The following is a 17,171-nucleotide window of genomic DNA, read 5'->3' on the forward strand; positions in this document are numbered from 1 at the left end:
ATAAACAAAACGTATATATACAAAAAAGAGAAAAGTTTTTTAAAAAATGATATTTTTCTATAACAAACAAGAAATGATGAGCATTACCTGAAGTGAAAAAACAAAAACAAAGTATCCGAATAAGAGATTAAAAGGAAACACATCTTCATCAATGTGTCTTCTTCGTGTTAAAGGTATTCTTGAGATTTCATACCTCTTATTCATATATTTGCTTCATGTAGAAAGTATTTAAAGAAACTTTAATGTCTATGCTTTGAATGTACTTTTAAAAATACGTTTTTCATTGATACCTTAGTCCCAAATCAATAATAAAAAAAATATAATAAATTCAACATAGTTAAAATACTTATAACATCAGTAAACATTTATAAATAAGAAAAATATATTATTTTTCAAAAATTAACTAAAAAAAATACGTCACATAAATTAGAACAAAAAGTACCTAAATCACTCTAAATATAATTTGTTGGGCTCGTAGCCTCATACTAACCCACAACTTTGCATCTAGTATACATATAAAGGGAAAAAACTATATATATACCTTTTAACTTTGCAATTTAGAGCTTGTCACATTCAAAGCATCATCACTATCTTAATATTCATTTAACCTAATTTCAAATATAGTGTTAAACATCGCCGTTTAAAAAAATAATGCATATATGCTCCGCCATGTTAACAAAACCTAGACAAAAAATAGTATATTTATACCACCGTCTAGTTGAAAAAAATATATAGTGTTAAACGTCACCGTTTAAAAAAATGATGCATATATATCGCGCCTTGTTAACAAAACCTAGACAAAAATTAGTATATAGCCATCTAGTTGAAAAAAAGTGGTACATATATATCGCCGTTAGAAATTTATCAAAGTGGTTCATATATACTCATCCACTTAAACAAACGTGTCACGTTCCTTCCGTCTTTTTCGGCAAAAAAAAAAGTTTCACCAGTTAAATTGCAGACACACTCAAAGGTGTTTCTACAGTTCAACAGCTTTTCGCCATTTATCTTTCATCCACCATGTGAAGCTTGAAGCTTTAGCACTGTTCTTGTTGATTTTGTTCAGAAAGTTTTGATCATCAATGGCTGGAATTGATCCTGTAAAGTACCCTTCTCTACCCTCGAATTACGTCACCATAGCTGAGCTCAAAGAACGATGGCTTAAAGAGAAAGAAAGAAAGCAGCAAGAAGAAAAGGAAAAACTGGAAAGTGGAGAAAAAGAAAAATACCCAGTTCTTCGAAATCATGAAAACCGCATTGCAAATGGGTGTACTCATAATCGAGGTTCACTTGGTAAAAATCTGCAAAAGCGTGACAATCACAGTGGGAAAGGTTGGCGTGAGGTGGGTTTGATTGCTAAAGAACCCAAGTTGAAGGAGGTTAGAGTGAATGCTCCAGTGGTTGAAGAAGGTGTTGATGGAACAAGGGGAAAAGAGAAAATGGGTTATTCTGGAAAGAGGGAAGCTAGGGTTGAAAGAGATGGATCAGGAGATATGGCTAAGGTTTCGATGATTGATGTGGCGGAGGATGAAATGATGGCTGTGGTGAGTGTGGAAAGGGGTGGAAAAGAATCATCTAAGGGTAAATGTAAGTGGTATAGCGAGAATCAGGAGGTTGAAGAAGTGGCTACTGTTTGCATGGTGGAGGTTGTAGGAGAAAGCAATGTTGATAGGGAAATTGCAGGAGGGATATGTAGAGTTGGGTATAGGGGTAAGAAAAATAGCTGGAGTGCGGAGCAATCGGGACAAAAACAGAATGCAGGGAAGGAGAAGGTTTCAGTTGATGTGAAAGAAAGAATCACTGAGAAGGTGAGAGTGGGAGGTGCATTTCGTGCTAAGGAAGTGGCATCTGTTTGCGTGGTGGAGGTTGTAGGAGAAAACAAGGTAGATAGGGAAATCACAGGGAAGAGTTGTGGAGTTGGAAATAGGGGAAAGAAAAATGGTGGTAGAAAGATGGGTGTTAGGATTGGAGAAGTGAGTGATAAAGCAGACAGTGTGGAGCAATCAGGACGAAAACATAATGCAGGGAAGGAGAAGGTTACAGTTGATGCGAAAGAAAGAATTAATGAGAAGGTGAGAGTGAGTGGTGCATTTCGTGCATACGGTGATAAGGAGGTGGCTTCTGTTGATGGAGAAAGATGGCTGATAGGGTTGGAGAAGTTAGCGATAAAGCAGACAGTGCGGAGCAATCAGGACAAGAACTAAATGCAGAAAAGGAGGAGGTTTCAGTTGATGTGAAAGAAAGAATCACTGAGAAGGTGAGAGTGGGAGGTGCATTTCGTGCTAAGGAAGTGGCATCTGTTTGCGTGGTGGAGGTTGTAGGAGAAAACAAGGTAGATAGGGAAATCGCAGGGCAGAATTGTGGTGTTGGGTTTAGGGTAAACAAAAATAGCTGGAGAAAGATGGGTAATAGGGTCGGAGAAGTGAGCAATAAAGCAGACAGTGTGGAGCAATCAGGACAAAAACATAATGCAGGGAAGGAGGTGGTTCCAGTTGATGTGAAAGAAAGAACTTATGAGAAGGTGAGAGTGAGAGGTGCATATAAGGGAAAGAAAAATAGCGGTAAACAGATGGTTGATAGGGTTGGTGAAGGGAGTGATAAAGCAGACAGCGTGGAGCAATCAGGACAAGAATGCAATGCAGAAAAGGAGAAGGTTTCAGTTGATTTGAAAGAAAGAACTAATGAGAAGGTGACAGTGAGTGGTGCATTTTGTGCATACAGTGCTAAGGAGACCGAAGAAGTGACTACTGTTTGCACAGTGGAGGTGGTAGAAGAAAACAAGGTAGATAGGGAAATCTCAGGGAAGAAACATAGAGTTGGTTTTAAGGGAAAGAAACCCAGCTGGAGAAAGATTAGTGATAGAGTTGGAGAAGTGAGTGATAAAGCAAACAGTGTGGAGCAATCAGGACGAGAATGTAATGCAGAAAAGGAGAAGGTTTCAGTTGATGTGAAGGAAAGAACTAATGAGAAGGTGAGAGTGAAAGGTGCATTTAGTGATAAGGAGGTTGAAGAAGTGGCTACTGTTTGCACGGTGGAGGTGGTAGAAGAAATCAAGGTAGATAGGAAAATCGCAGGGAAGAAACGTAGAGTTTGGTATAGGGGAAAGAAACATAGCGGGAGAAAGATGGCTGATAGGGTTGGAGAAGTTAGCGATAAAGCAGACAGTGCGGAGCAATCAGGACAAGAACTAAATGCAGAAAAGGAGGAGGTTTCAGTTGATGTGAAAGAAAGAGCTAATGAGAAGGCGAGAGTGAGAGGTGCATTTTGTGCATACAGTGATAAGAGCAAAGATGTACTGATAGATTCAGAAGCCGGTCTGAATAGGACGATTGAGGGAGATCTTGGGGATTTATCATTGACTGATAGGAGGTATGGTCATGGGAGATCGAGTGTCAGGGTGTATGGTGACAAGTCATATGGGAGTTCCAGAAAAAATGATGTGCGAAAAATGTTGAAGCAGAGGGATAATAGCTTTGTGTGGATTAAAAAGGGGGAGTCTTCAAATGGCAATGTTGCTGAAATTGAAACGCAGGTAGCTAATTATGCTGGATTCCCTCTTTGAGTTCATACTACATGTTGTTTTCTTTTTTCTGATAAGCTGTTACTTAATGTGTTCTTTTTGTTATTAGTGAATGCATTCTTAGTGACTGTGTTTAGCTATAAGAACACTTTATGAAGTGATGAATTAGTGAGCAAATGCAAGAACAAAATAGAAAGAGAAGTAATAATTAGGAACGTAGAAATAAAACAGTCTTATTGTTTTCTTACCATTTATAAGGAACTTTGTACTAATACAAATAAAGAATATGGAAGCCCCCAAGGCCTAGCTCAAGTGGCAAAAGGTGGAGGATGTGTGGCTTAGGTCACAGGTTCAAGCCCCACACCATGCAAAGCAAAGCCCGGTATTTAAGTGGAGAAGGGTAGAGGGCGGGCCCATTATCCACCGAGTTTAGAAGGCTGTGATTGGTCCAAAGGGCGGGTCACAGACGGATTTCTCGGTTATCAAAAAAAAAAAAAAAAATAAAGAATATGGAAGCGCCCAAGGCCTAGCTCAAGTGGCAAAAGGTGGAGGATGTGTGGCTTAGGTCACAGGTTCAAGCCCCACGCCATGCAAAGCAAAGCCCGGTATTTAAGTGGAGAAGGGTAGAGGGCGGGCCCATTATCCACCGAGTTTAGAAGGCTGTGATTGGTCCAAAGGGCGGGTAACAGACGGATTTCTCGGTTATCAAAAAAAAAACAATAAAGAATATGGAAGCCCCCAAGGCCTAGCTCAAGTGGCAAAAGGTGGAGGATGTGTGGCTTAGGTCACAGGTTCAAGCCCCACACCATGCAAAGCAAAGGCCCGGTATTTAAAGGTGGAGAAGGGTAGAGGGCGGGCCCATTATCCACCGAGTTTAGAAGGCCGTGATTGGTCCAAAGGGCGGGTAACAGACGGATTTCTCGGTTATCAAAAAAAAAAAAAACAAATAAAGAATATGGAAGGGGACTACTGCACAGTGCATACTGCTCTTTCGAAATTTCATCAGGCTGCATAATATGACATGTGAATTCGTGTTTAGTTTTCATCATAGGATTTTTGTCAAGAGAAAGGGTTATATGTGTTTAGTTTTCATCTTAGGATTTTTGTTGAGAGAAAGGGTTGTATTAAGAGCCATAATTTGAAGTGGATTAAGTTGTTCTGTCAAAGTAGTTTAAATTTAGGGACGTTCGAGAGAAAGGGTTTAAATTTTCTCTGTTCAGGTTGTTCTACCTACTCCAGCATTTTAATAGGAATAATCAAATTGGGTCAAGAGTTTGAAGAAGGATGTTCTATTTTTATTATTTTTGCAAGATTACTGGAGTATGAAATTTGCAATTGATTTAATTGTAAGAATACAAGTGGCACATACTAAATGGTGGACGCAAGATTTACATCTAAAACAAAAGTAAACCTACCATATTGATACTAAAATCTGAAATCTGAAATGCTTGTTGAAAGATCACAAGTTAAAATTGAACTTAAAAATTACTTGTTGTCCTACTCAAAATACCAGCTTTGCTGTTGTTTTTTTTAATTGCTCTTTTCTTTGACAAATATGGCCTCTTTTTATTTCTGTTCTTATTCCTAAGGCATGTTGCGGGGGTTTCTCTTAGGGGATGAGGGGAGGTCTTGGGACAGGCATTTTGTCCTCATAAAGGGCTGCTTAAGGATGCTGTTCTTATTGCTAATAACCTAGCTTAAGAAAGCTAGTAAGTGGTTTCAAAGGGGTATTGAGGGGTTCTCATGGAAGGTGGGAAGAGGTGTCAGGACAGATATATTGTCCTAATAAAGGGCTGCTCAAGGTCATTTATAAGTATAACCTAGCTTAATAAGGCTAGTAAGTTGTTTCAGAACCAAAAAGAAGAAGTTATACCTTTAGCAGGCCTAGTGAGTAAATGATACATGAATACTAGCAGGTCAAATATTTATTGAGGTATCATTCTATTATTCCATCTCTATTTTGACAGCGTTGGCTAAAACATGGACTTTTAGTAGAAAAAGTGACATGTTTAAGGAATGGTGAAGCAATAAATTCTTCAAATTTATCTTATTTTAAAAACATCAAGTAATTTGATGGTAGCAATTTGGAGATATACCGAAGTGAATTTCTTTTTGAGCAGAACCTCAGAAAATATTCTTTATGATTGTCCCTTCCTTCCTCGACTTTGTCGTTGGGTTTGTCAACCAGCTTGGCAAGTTTAGATTATTAAGCATCTATATTGGTGGAGGAAATAGGCTACTGTCCTACCATTTTTGTCACCGTTGAGTGATAAATTATTCACATAGTGAAGGGGGATAAGCTCACATTTCATGACCAAAGCCCCTTTATCTTATTAATTTCTTCTAAGCCTCAAGCTTGGCTAGAGGCCCCCAAGCGTCAGTCCGGATTACTAAATGTATCTTAATATCTTTATTTACTCCAAAATTTTGTTGGGTGAAGGAACATTTTCAAATTTTTGCAATGTCAATGAGGTAGAGCTTTTTTAGTTCTCAAATACTAATTTGTTTGCAAGCTCCATCAGTCTACCTTAGCAACTACATGCCTAGCCTTGTTTAATTCTACATGCAACACATAGCACCTCTGTTTAAAGTTACCTGTCATTGCTGTCAACATTTCGACGATCATATGATTTCTGTAGCACTGACGTGATGAGTAAGTTCAGCATATGTATAGTTGTTTATATACAACATATTTTATGGTTGCTGGTTATGCATATTATATTTATACTTACTGAGTTCATAGCTTTGTAGCTCTTTCGGTGTTTAAGGAGTAATTTTTACTTTAGGACATGTCAATGTACCTTATAAAGAGGAGATAGTCCAAATGAGAGAGAAGAAATACTCTATTGATTTTGATGTTGGTCCTGGATGTGCTGGCACTCTATAAATTCGGATAGTTATGTACTCAACTTCTTGGCCCTTCTAGGGTTTCTTTTAAGGACCTTACTTGTTTTTCATGTGAAAGTACTATGGGAAGAAACAAACAGCTAAGTTTCCATATTTTCAGAGTTTTAGGAGTTCAAAGGCTGTATTGGATGCTCTAATAAGGAAGTCATAGAAGATACTTAACCGCATCAGTAATTTGTACTCTTTGTTTCAAGTTTTCAACTTATGTGACTTATTTTCCTTTTTAGTTTGTTTTGAAAAGAATGTCACTTTCTATATTTACTAACTCTTTAATTCCAACATTTCACATTGCATATTTAAGGCCACAAGATTCAAAGGGCATTTTGCTACATTTAGGACCACAAGATTCAAAAGTCTTCCTTCCTTTCTTAAACTCCTCCAGGTCAAAGTCAAACTAGACACATAAAATGAAGTATAGGGAGTAATTGTTTTCTTGATCTACGTAAAAGTATTGCTTTAATCAGCTGAACAGTGTGATCCCAAAATTCTAGCTAGTGGCTGAGAGCACAATGCCAATCGATTACAGTGAGTGATGATACTTGGGGTCTGATAGTGGAGAGCCAACTTATATAGGGAAGGTTACCATGTGAAAGTTTAGCAGTAAAGAGAAGGCAACTACTAGATTTTCTCAAGTATATCTTTATGAACTTATAAAATGTTGAAGTGTAAAAGTTTAATTTTGATATTAGGGGCTTGTATCCCCTCCCTACCCTGCCCTATTAGTTTGCCTATGTTTGTGGCTTTTTCACAGATAGTCCTATTGTTTGATTATACTTCGTGACGGGTTATGTTTGGTTTCTACTGATTATTATATTGTTTTCTCTTTGCTTAAACTTGACAGAATGTATAATGTACCAATTGCATATGCTTTATTTTGTCAGGTTCTCTCTTTTCTTTCCAACACTTGCATTTTGGTGAGCATCAGCTATTAAAGAAACTAGTGAAATTCTTAGCATTACTTCATCACATACAATGTGACAACTTGCTATTAAATAGTAGCCCATATTGAAGCATCATGAAATTTGTGATTACTTGCCAACATAGAGAATGTATATTGTGTTCGCTTAATCTCAGCAACTTCGTGATGTTACCCGATAAGCTAAGCGTAGCTGTAATTCCTCTTTGCTTTTATTTCTGAGTATTTACCTTCTGTTTTGCTGAAACTGTTGTTTTCATCTGTTAGGGTTGATTTTTTCAAGCCAAAGTACAAGTCGGAGTAAGCTGTGCTCTCAGTGAATCAAGTCAGTTTCCTTACAGAAGTGGCTTCTTATTCATTAATTTCACCTAAGCGATTGCAATTCTCATTGGAATTCAAACAACTTGTAAATTCGTCAGTAGTTATCTCTCCCAGTCTTCTGAAAGACGGTTTCTCTCCTCCCCCTTGACCCTCTTGCGGTTTTATATTAACTGTAAATGAAAATGATGTCAAATCTAGAATTATGAACTATGCATTTTGCGTGAAGGTAGTAGCCTTGCGAATGTCAACTTGTTAGTGGCAGCCTCTTTTAAACATTATTTTGGGTAATTCTTGTGGCAACTTATTCATTATTTGTGGGCAACTAATGTCACCATGAAAGAAACTTCTTGCTGGACTTTTTAGAGGTCGCAGCAGATACATTTAAGGGATGGGGCGATCTTCGGTCGCCACGAAAAGTCCTTATGTGGTGGTGATATTTTCACTTTGTGGCTCTTTACTGTTGCCAAAAAGAAAATCCCAGTTCTTGCAGTGAGACTCCTTGAGAACAAATTGGATTTCAGAATCTCTTGGTGAAGGAGGATCAGAAAAGTAATTATACTTCAGGTATCTAGTGAAATTAGTCGGGTGCAGGCCAGCTGGCCCAAACACCATGGTTACAGCAGCAGACCAAGTGTAATTCCACAAGTGGGGTTTGAGGAGGGTGATGTGTACATAAACCTTACCCCCACAAGATAGAAAGTCGGTTTCCGGTAGACTTTTGGGTCAAATGAAACATATAGAAAATAATAGAGAAAAAAACAGTAGAAACCACAAATAGTACGATAAATGAAGCAAAGAAAACAACAAGGTAAGTAAAATTGAAGAATACAATATTAGAAGGATTACTAATAATACTATTGATAAGGGAAACTAAACAATGATTGACTATCTACTACCTTTTACCTTAAATCCTCGACCTACATATTGTTCTATCTAGGGTCATATCCTTGGTATGTTGTCATGTCCTGTCTACTAACATCTCCCTAATTCTTTTTTGTTCTACCTCTCCTAAAATCCACTACAACCAACCCTTTGCACTTCCTCACTGGACATCCGTGCATCTTCTCTTCACACGTCTTGAACTATCTCAACATCACCTTCCTCATCTTGTCCACCACTAGGGCCACACCCACCTTGTCCTGTACATCTTCCTTATTGATTTTATTTCTCCTAGTATGCCCACATTCATCTCAACATTCTCATCTCTGCTATTTGCATCTTTCGGACACCACGGTTATTAAAAAACAAGTAATTCCACTTCAAGGTCTTATTAAGGATAGTTTTATGTTGCCCTTCAATATTTTCCCAAAGCTTTAATATGTGACTATACAATTTCCATGAACTAAAGCATAAACTCAGAGTAACAGATACAAGGGATTCATATAGCCGACTTCAGATATCGATACAGTAGTTTGGAATTGATGTTTAATTGTTTGATAGTACAAAAATCGCATCGTATAATAGTAAGTTGTTTCCTTCTCAAATTATATGCTATTTCTGTCATGTCAAAAATCTAACTTTAGCTCTTCTCTTGTTTTCTACCTGTATTTCATAATCCATGGGATACCCTACAAATACAAATTCAAGCAAATCATTCTGTGATAGAGCCACAAATGTCTTTGTCAAAAATGATTGAGTGTATAATAGGAAAAAAACACATCTGCAGGTATGATCAATCAAATAATGAGTATTTTTCATGTATCAGTAAACTTTAATAATTTAGTAGTCATTTGGATGCTGGTTGGAGAAAAGTTATCCATATATTAAAATTAACATAACTTTTAAAACATTATATGGGTTCAACTGAAATTATTACTTTCATCTTGAGAAGTCCACTGATGGGTTAGGATTTGGATCCTATGCCCAACCTTCAGAGCTAATGCTTTTTCCGAAGTTACGGATCCATTTTGCCGACTTCCTTGCCTACATTGTTTCATTGACTAGAGGTTGTTCACCTTGGAGACCTGATGTTATTATGGGGTGTGAATGGGCGTGGATGACACTCGGTCCTCTGGGTTTCAAGGGCCTTTGGAGCCGTACCGGACACCACACAAGGGGCAATGCACTTCTTGCCGCTGGACCATAGCTACCTACAATTGCTCCGTTTCAACTTTCAAGGGTGGGGAAGCTCTTAAACAGAAAAAGATAGCTCTAGGTTAGGCCCTGTTGAAATTTTCGGACTCCCTAACGTTGTTATCAATCGCTACGTCCCAGTTTAGGAGTTTTAGCTTGATTCACTTTCGGAGTACGCACGAAAGGTGCTATTTGTCAGGGTTCCTCCGACCCTTAGGATCGTCTAACCCATGTATAAATGACGTTCACATGGAGTCTTCCCCCTTTTTGACCTTCAAAGTTCTCATTTGAATATTAATTACTACCACCAAGATCGCACCGTTATATACATACAATCCGTTCTCATTTAGCATAACGACATGGTTTGAGCAAAGTTATAGGTTTCGGCTAAAATTATTGAGTTTTGTCAAATTCATAACTATCGCTGTGGCTCCGCCTGTGCCGGCAGAGTGCATGTGCATATATTAAGCTGAGGGACCAAATGAGTCATAAAGGATACCCTACAGCAACCCCATGACCACTCAATTAAATGTTTTCATACCATAAATTTGGCCTTATATGGGTAACTTTCCCCCTCCTAATAAAGAACAATTAATTATGACACCTTTTCATTTCTCTCCCTACATGTGAATGGTGATTTTTTTCCCACCTGAAGTCTGCAGTGATTGTGCTGAATTCCCTATTATGGAACCTTCTTTTAACTTGTTATAGTAATCTTGTAAAAGGGGAAATATTGTGACTTGACACTAGGAGCTAGCAGATGATATTAGTACGGATTTAATTTATAGTCACTGACAGAGTAATGAAGTTTGTAGAACATTGTCTTACTGTTCAACTAGTGACCTTATAATGTACAAAAGATATTATTCTGTCAACGTAATGAAGTTTGTAGAACATTGTCTTACTGTTCAACTAGTGACCTTATAATGTACAAAAGATATTATTCTGTCAACGTAATGAAGTTTGTAGAACATTGTCTTACTGTTCAACTAGTGACCTTATAATGTACAAAAGATATTATTCTGTCAACGTAATGAAGTTTGTAGAACATTGTCTTACTGTTCAACTAGTGACCTTATAATGTATAAAAGATATTATTCTGTCAACGTATAGAAATTAAACTCGATTGGTATACAACAACCCAATAATGACTTATCATATTGTGATTTAATGATGGGCCATATGCATTATTTTTCAAGAAGTGGCATCTATGGTTTTGTAGCATTACTAGGAGATTCTCTAAAGTCAAGCAGACTAGGACAAACTGATAAGCCCATCAAAGACCTGTGCCTCCAATCATGGCCAATTAAGAAAACAATGGAGCCAAGAGATTTTGTTTCTAAATGGTCCTCTTAAGTCAGCAAATAAGTGGTCCATGAAAATGCTTCATTTGCATGTCATATATATGGTATTATAGTGGGAGTTTGCTAGGATTGCTGGTCTCAATTCTAGATGAAGGAGGAGTAGTTTGCGGTAAGTTGACAGCTAAGGTAATTATAATGAAACCTCACAATACAGAATACGTCACGATGTGCTCACTTAGACACGTGTTGACGGACTTTTAAATGTATGTCATGGATAGTAATAATTTTCATATAAGGTATAATACATAAACAATCACTCAAACTTGGCCTCAACTGGCAAGTAAGCCCTCCAACTTAGAAAGTGCACATCTAGACATCTTAATTGGCAATTAAAACACTCCAACTCATCCCCATTGTGTCTCGTGGACACCCGACGCTGACGTGACACACAAACTTTCGAGGTGTCTTTGTAAGTTTGAGTGTTTAACTTACATAGTGAAGGTGAGTTGAGGTATCTAAATGTGCATACTCAAAGTTAGAGTGTTAACTTGTCAGCCGAAGCCAAGTTTGAGTGTTCGTTTATATATTATATCTTTCATATGATTGACTGCAACTTGCTTGAGATTGAGGTGCCGTAATTATTGTAATTCTTATCACCTTGTGTTACCAATATCAATTGCCATTGGCCATGATTCATTTCTCTATTTCCCTACCCCATGACTAAGCCAACTGGCAACTTTTGATTCTTTACAATATTGAGGAAAAAAATAAAGAAAAGGTAACAGATAAAGCATAGGGACAAAACTAGTCTACTATTTGAGTGTGCTAAGTTTGGTTGGTTCTATTATACCTTGCTCTTCTCTTCTCCCCACTTATAAATAGACTACCAACAAAGAGAATTCATCCCATATTAGTCTTTTAATTCTTTCTTTATTGAAGTACTAGCTTCTCTTCTGTCATAAATAGCCTTCTGTTTTTTGTTTAAGTAACAAAGCTGAAATCTTGATGGACATATCAGGTTCTGGATGCACTAGTGAGTGTGAATCTGGATGGACAATGTACTTTGATGAATTCTCATATTCTTCAGATCAATTCAATGGAGTTAAGGGGAGAAGTATTTATGATGGTAGGGGAAGATCAGCATATGTAGATGAAGATTTGTCTATGGTTTCTGATGCTTCATCTGGTCCACCACATAACAATTTCCACGAGGATAAAGAATTCTGTTGTGAAGAAAATGGCAACTTCTTATATACTTCTGAGACTGAAAATACAAAGGAGAAACAGAAAAGGGAAATGAAAGAGCAGAGTGGAAAAAAACAGAATCTTTATCTTGATGACACTGCTAGTTCTCCTGTATCAAATTTCCAAAAGGTAAGTTCAATTTTCTATCTTTGAATTTCTTTTTTTAGACTCTTTTTACCCTAAACGGTAAAGTTGGTCATGGGTTCGAGCCGTGGAAGCAACCACTAATGCTTGCATTAGGGTAGGTTGTCTACATCACATCCCTTGGGATGCGACTCTTCCTTGGACACTACTAGCGTGGGATGCTTTGTGTTCCATGCTTCCCTTTTGACTTTTTGACCCTTATCAAAAAATTTCTTGTGGTGGTGGGGTGGGGTGGGGGATAGGCATTGACGTTTACCTCGTGTATTCATATCCAAAAGAAAATGACTACATGAAGGAGGTGATGTAGTACCTTGACTCTACAGCGGTTTAGCAGTGTGTGATCAAGCTTTTAGAAAAAGCATGCGTCTGATGACTTAATTATATTATGTCTCAACACTCACGTCGTAAATGAATAATGGACAAGTTCGTTCATTTACAATTATCGCTTGTGTTTTCAGGATAACACGGGTTTTTATAATGATACTACTTACATGGAGCAAGTAGCAGGCAACTCGGGAACATATTCGAAGGTTTTTTTTTTTTCCTGTTTGTCTTCTTTGCTTTTCTACTGTCATGGCTTGTTCATTGTTTATTCTTTTTTCAGGGTAAATCTGTTCTGGGGAAACATTTTGGTTTCTTGAAAACATCTGTGAATGGGAAAGCTTCATCTGAGAAATCTGGTGTGTGAATGTAGTTAAAATCTATGTTGCTCGGACTCTCCAAATAAATTGTTGTATCCGTGTTGGACCCTCCAAAAAAAGCACCACTTTTGGAGGATCAGACACGCACCCAACGACATTTTTTGAAGAGTTTGAGCAATATATGTTTAAATCTATGTTGCTTGGACTCTCCTTAAAAACTGTCGCACCTGTGTGTATCCTCCAAAAGATGCATTTTTTGGAGGATCCAACACACATCCAACGACATTTTTGGAAAAACCTATGTTGCTTGATTGAATTCTTAAAAAAACTATGTTCATGTGTTAATACTCCAAGAATGCACTGTTTTTGAAGGACCCAACATGCACACAATGACATTTATGAAGAGCCCGAGCAACATAGGTTAATATCTATGTTTCTCGGACTCTAAAAAAAACTGTCTAACCAGTGTCAAATCCTCCAAAAAAGCATCACTTTTGAAAGATCTGACGCACACTCGACGATGCTTTGAAAAGTCTGAGCAATCTAGGTTTAAAATAAAGATATTTTATTTAAAATAAATTGTTTGGCTTTGTTCATCTTGCAGGTGTTTTGAAGGGAAGAAAGAGGGGATAAAAACTGGACAATTTGTATATTTACTTTGTGTCATTTGCTGCATTTGAAGAGAAAATGATGATTAGATTGTGGGGGTAAATGGAACATAAAAAGGTTTTTTTTTAAAAAGAACATTAGATTTTGAGGATCTTGGATTTATCCTCCTTATTTTTTTTTTTTTTTTTTTAATCCTTTTAGTTATTTGTTCCTGTCTATGTAGTGGGAAACAACCTCAAAGTATAAATTTGAAAACAGAAGAAGAAAATTCTGTTGTTTTTTTTTTTGTACCTTCAAGTTGTACTCTTTTTTCATCTTTTGATTTCTGGTGTTCGGTATGCATATTCGAACCTAACTACAGGTTTTCTTCCCTTCTCAGTAGTTCGAACTCGAGTGGAATCTTAACCATTCCGCTACCATCCATGAAAATTCTCTTTATATCAAACACTTCGGCTTTTTTTTTTCCACTTTAGTAGTGCTCATAACTCTTTAACCACTATGCTATTTTGTGGTCTCTGGTTGTTCACAAATTAATGAGATAATTAATTAATTTAAGTTTAATTAGAGTTTGTAAAAATAATTCTTCTACCCCACCACCACAATCCACCAACCCCACCACCACAAAATGAAAAAAAATAAAATTGGATTGTCTTATGGTTCAAATTATCAAGGAATTCTTGCATAAAACTATACTTTTACAAGTTGCATTTGAAAAGTAGCCATCATGAAGAAATGAAAGAACCTCTAAACTAATAAGCAAGGCAAAAACCACAATATTCTTTTGTGAACATCAACAATAAATATTTATCTGCATCCAATGTTTACACTAAACTTTATTAATTTATTCATAGTTAAAATTTAAATTGAGGTTTACTAGTAATAATGTATTTAGAGACACATGTTATGTAGTAATTAATTATGAGTAGGTCTACACAAAAAGCATGACTAGAGAAACAGATCAAGATCTTCGAGTAAATTTGATTCAGACCTTAGTGCCTAGTAACTCTAAAATTCCGATCATGTAAACTTCAAATTTTGATTAAGTTTCTTATGACTAGTAATGTAATCTTCTATATAATGTAACAAAACAAAAGGCTTAAGTCATCTGCGGCCCCTTGAAGTTGTCCGCATAATTCACTTAGACATCTCAACTAGGGCTAGTACCTATTGAACACTTATATCTATTCAAAACTTGTTCCTATTAGACATTTTTCGATAATAAGCAAAAAAAATAAAGTGTGTGTAATACACTTGCTGTGATGTGGTAAAATGACTAATTAAAAGATAACATGTGGTGTTGGACCCAACAATTATATAAAATAAAAAAAAATTAATGTTAAAAAGAATGAAAATTATTTCAAATAAATTTTCCATCTATTTTTTTGTAAAAACAAAATAAATGAGAAGCCAACCCTACCCCAACTCCCTTTCTTTTTCATCTTCTTCCTAGCAAGATTTTCTTTCTCAAAGACAAAATTCATTTTCTTTGGTGATTGCTTACATAATTATTTTTTATTCCTAATACGTCAAAGAGAGATATATTCAAAGAGACTATACAAGAGTGATGAAGAAAGAGAGTCTGTCAATCGTCTTGAAATCGATAGCAAAGAGAAATTGAGAAGACCTAAATTAGTTTTATCGAATCAATCTGATATTATTTTTAATAATTTTAGTGGGTTTACATTTTAATTTGAATGAAAATATTTATTCGAAGGTGACCGAGATAACGTCAATCGGCTAACTTTTTTCAGCCCAGGTTCTTTCTTCTTTTTTTTCTTCAAATTCAATTAGTTGATTCAATTTTAATTTTTTAATAAATATTGAAAAGAAATAGTATAAAAAAAGAAAAGCAAAAATAAAATAAAATGGAGTGCAGTGGCCTTCTTCGAGAAAACGACTTAAAGGGGGTAGGGTGGGGACTTTTTTTTTTTTTTTTTGGTTTTAAGAATCAGTATTACCTTTTAAAATATTTAAATGCCAAGTGGCAGTCAAAGAAGAAAAAGTATTAATTTTTTTTGGAAAAAATAAAAATAAAACGTTATTTAAGACTTTTTCACGCGCTTAGCGGAAGTGAAAAATACTTCTTTTGCCACATTAACATTTTGTGTTTAATAGGTATATTTTTTGAACATTTCTTTACATTTATTACGATTCTTTCTCCACGAATATTGTAATTTGACTAGTCTTATTACTTCAAAGAAGCCCGGTTACTCCTTTTCCAAAAAAAATCAAAGATTCTTATTCTTCTTATATAATTCTTATGTATATGAATGCGAATCCACTTTCGTCTTTCTATGGAACCAATCTTCTCATTTACGATCAACATCTTTTGGAGCCCTTCTTGAACGAATATATTTCTATGGAAAAATTGAACGTCTGGATGCAACGATATTGAAATATTTGGTACATGAAACCATGATCTGATAGATATACATCGAAATCAGCAATTCAAGTGTTCAATAGGTAATAGTCATAATTGAATTGTATAACTGAAATATGTGAATAACTTTAAGGGGTCGGAGATAACTTAAGTCAAAACAAAATGAATGATAAAGATGATCCATTTTAAGTCTCATTTTCTACCAAAAGGGACCAGAAAGGTACAATCCCACCTTCTATCATGACAGCTACACACTATAAATGTCATCATCTATATAAAAAAAGAAAAACTATATAATATAAAAAATATTTTGTCCAATTATTGATTTTGTCCAAATCCTTATTGGTCATATGATCCTTAGAATTGCCATCCATATCTTGGAGAGTGACATAGTTTTAGGAAAAAAACAAAACTTTCCAGCTATTGTTCCTCAGTGCTGACAATTTCCCTAATTTCATACTCCACTTTAATTAATTGTTATTACTAATATTATCATCATAGAATATAATTGGATTATTGCATAATTGGAAGGTTTTTATTGGAAGAGAATAATGCAATTATAGTATTATTGCACTTTTTTTTCCATAAAGATACGATTGAATTAGTTTACATGCATCTCAATTATTTTATCGAATACTTATTATTTTCTACCAGTACAGATAAGATAGTATAATAGTTAGCTCTGAGTATTGTATTTTTTTTCTTTTTGGTTGCATGCATGTGCCTTTTGTCCCCACTAACATTATGAAATAAAAAGGATATTTAAGTTTGTCTCAAACCTACTCTCATTCTATTGGTTTGGTTTATTGAAAGAATAAAGAGATGTCATCTATCTATCTAAATAATTTTTTGTAAATATAAGAAAGACTAATGTAATAATAATAATAATAATATTGTGTTCAACTAATTCTCCAACTTATTGTGTTTTATACCTGACGCACCAATCAACAAGTAGTTTTATTAGTCTAACTAGAGATTTTGAGAGCATAAACTATAAATAAATAAGAAAAATATAAGAATTAGAAACTAATATTATTATCGTATGATTTAAAGTCATAAATTTAAGTTGTGAATACATATATATATATATATATATATATATATATATATA

At 35.6% G+C, this 17,171-nt stretch overlaps 2 protein-coding genes across 3 annotated transcripts; both read left to right on the forward strand.

Annotated features, from left to right (window-relative positions):
* Positions 1-884: 884 nt before the first annotated feature.
* On the forward strand, positions 885-12,084 carry LOC102591632 (uncharacterized). 2 transcript variants are annotated; one of them, XR_001472879.1, is made up of 4 exons: positions 885-2,129; positions 2,309-3,532; positions 7,611-7,668; positions 12,060-12,084. XR_001472879.1 is itself a non-coding variant. In XM_006342606.2 (3 exons), the coding sequence occupies exons 1-3, from the start codon at positions 1,083-1,085 to the stop codon at positions 7,614-7,616; spliced, it is 2,277 nt and encodes a 758-aa protein (XP_006342668.1). In that variant the 5' UTR covers positions 885-1,082; the 3' UTR covers positions 7,617-7,942. The 2 variants fall into 2 exon arrangements, 1 of the variants encoding a protein (XP_006342668.1); XM_006342606.2 differs by lacking the exon at positions 12,060-12,084 and having other exon boundaries at positions 7,611-7,942.
* On the forward strand, positions 11,664-13,968 carry LOC102591973 (uncharacterized). Its single transcript, XM_006342607.2, has 4 exons — positions 11,664-12,415; positions 12,889-12,960; positions 13,035-13,110; positions 13,676-13,968. The coding sequence occupies exons 1-4, from the start codon at positions 12,047-12,049 to the stop codon at positions 13,702-13,704; spliced, it is 546 nt and encodes a 181-aa protein (XP_006342669.1). The 5' UTR covers positions 11,664-12,046; the 3' UTR covers positions 13,705-13,968.
* Positions 13,969-17,171: the final 3,203 nt, after the last annotated feature.

The sequence above is a fragment of the Solanum tuberosum genome, unplaced genomic scaffold (assembly GCF_000226075.1).
Source record: "Solanum tuberosum cultivar DM 1-3 516 R44 unplaced genomic scaffold, SolTub_3.0 scf00034, whole genome shotgun sequence".
Taxonomy (NCBI): Eukaryota; Viridiplantae; Streptophyta; class Magnoliopsida; order Solanales; family Solanaceae; genus Solanum; species Solanum tuberosum.

Coding starts and splice junctions, on each gene's coding strand:
- LOC102591973 (XM_006342607.2), top strand. CDS start 12,047: ATGGACATATCAGGTTCTGGATGCACTAGTGAGTGTGAATCTGGATGG. Junction 12,961..13,034: donor ACTCGGGAACATATTCGAAG/GTTTTTTTTTTT, acceptor TTCTTTTTTCAG/GGTAAATCTGTTCTGGGGAA. Junction 13,111..13,675: donor AGCTTCATCTGAGAAATCTG/GTGTGTGAATGT, acceptor TTCATCTTGCAG/GTGTTTTGAAGGGAAGAAAG.
- LOC102591632 (XM_006342606.2), top strand. CDS start 1,083: ATGGCTGGAATTGATCCTGTAAAGTACCCTTCTCTACCCTCGAATTAC. Junction 2,130..2,308: donor AGGAGGTGGCTTCTGTTGAT/GGAGAAAGATGG, acceptor TCTGTTTGCGTG/GTGGAGGTTGTAGGAGAAAA.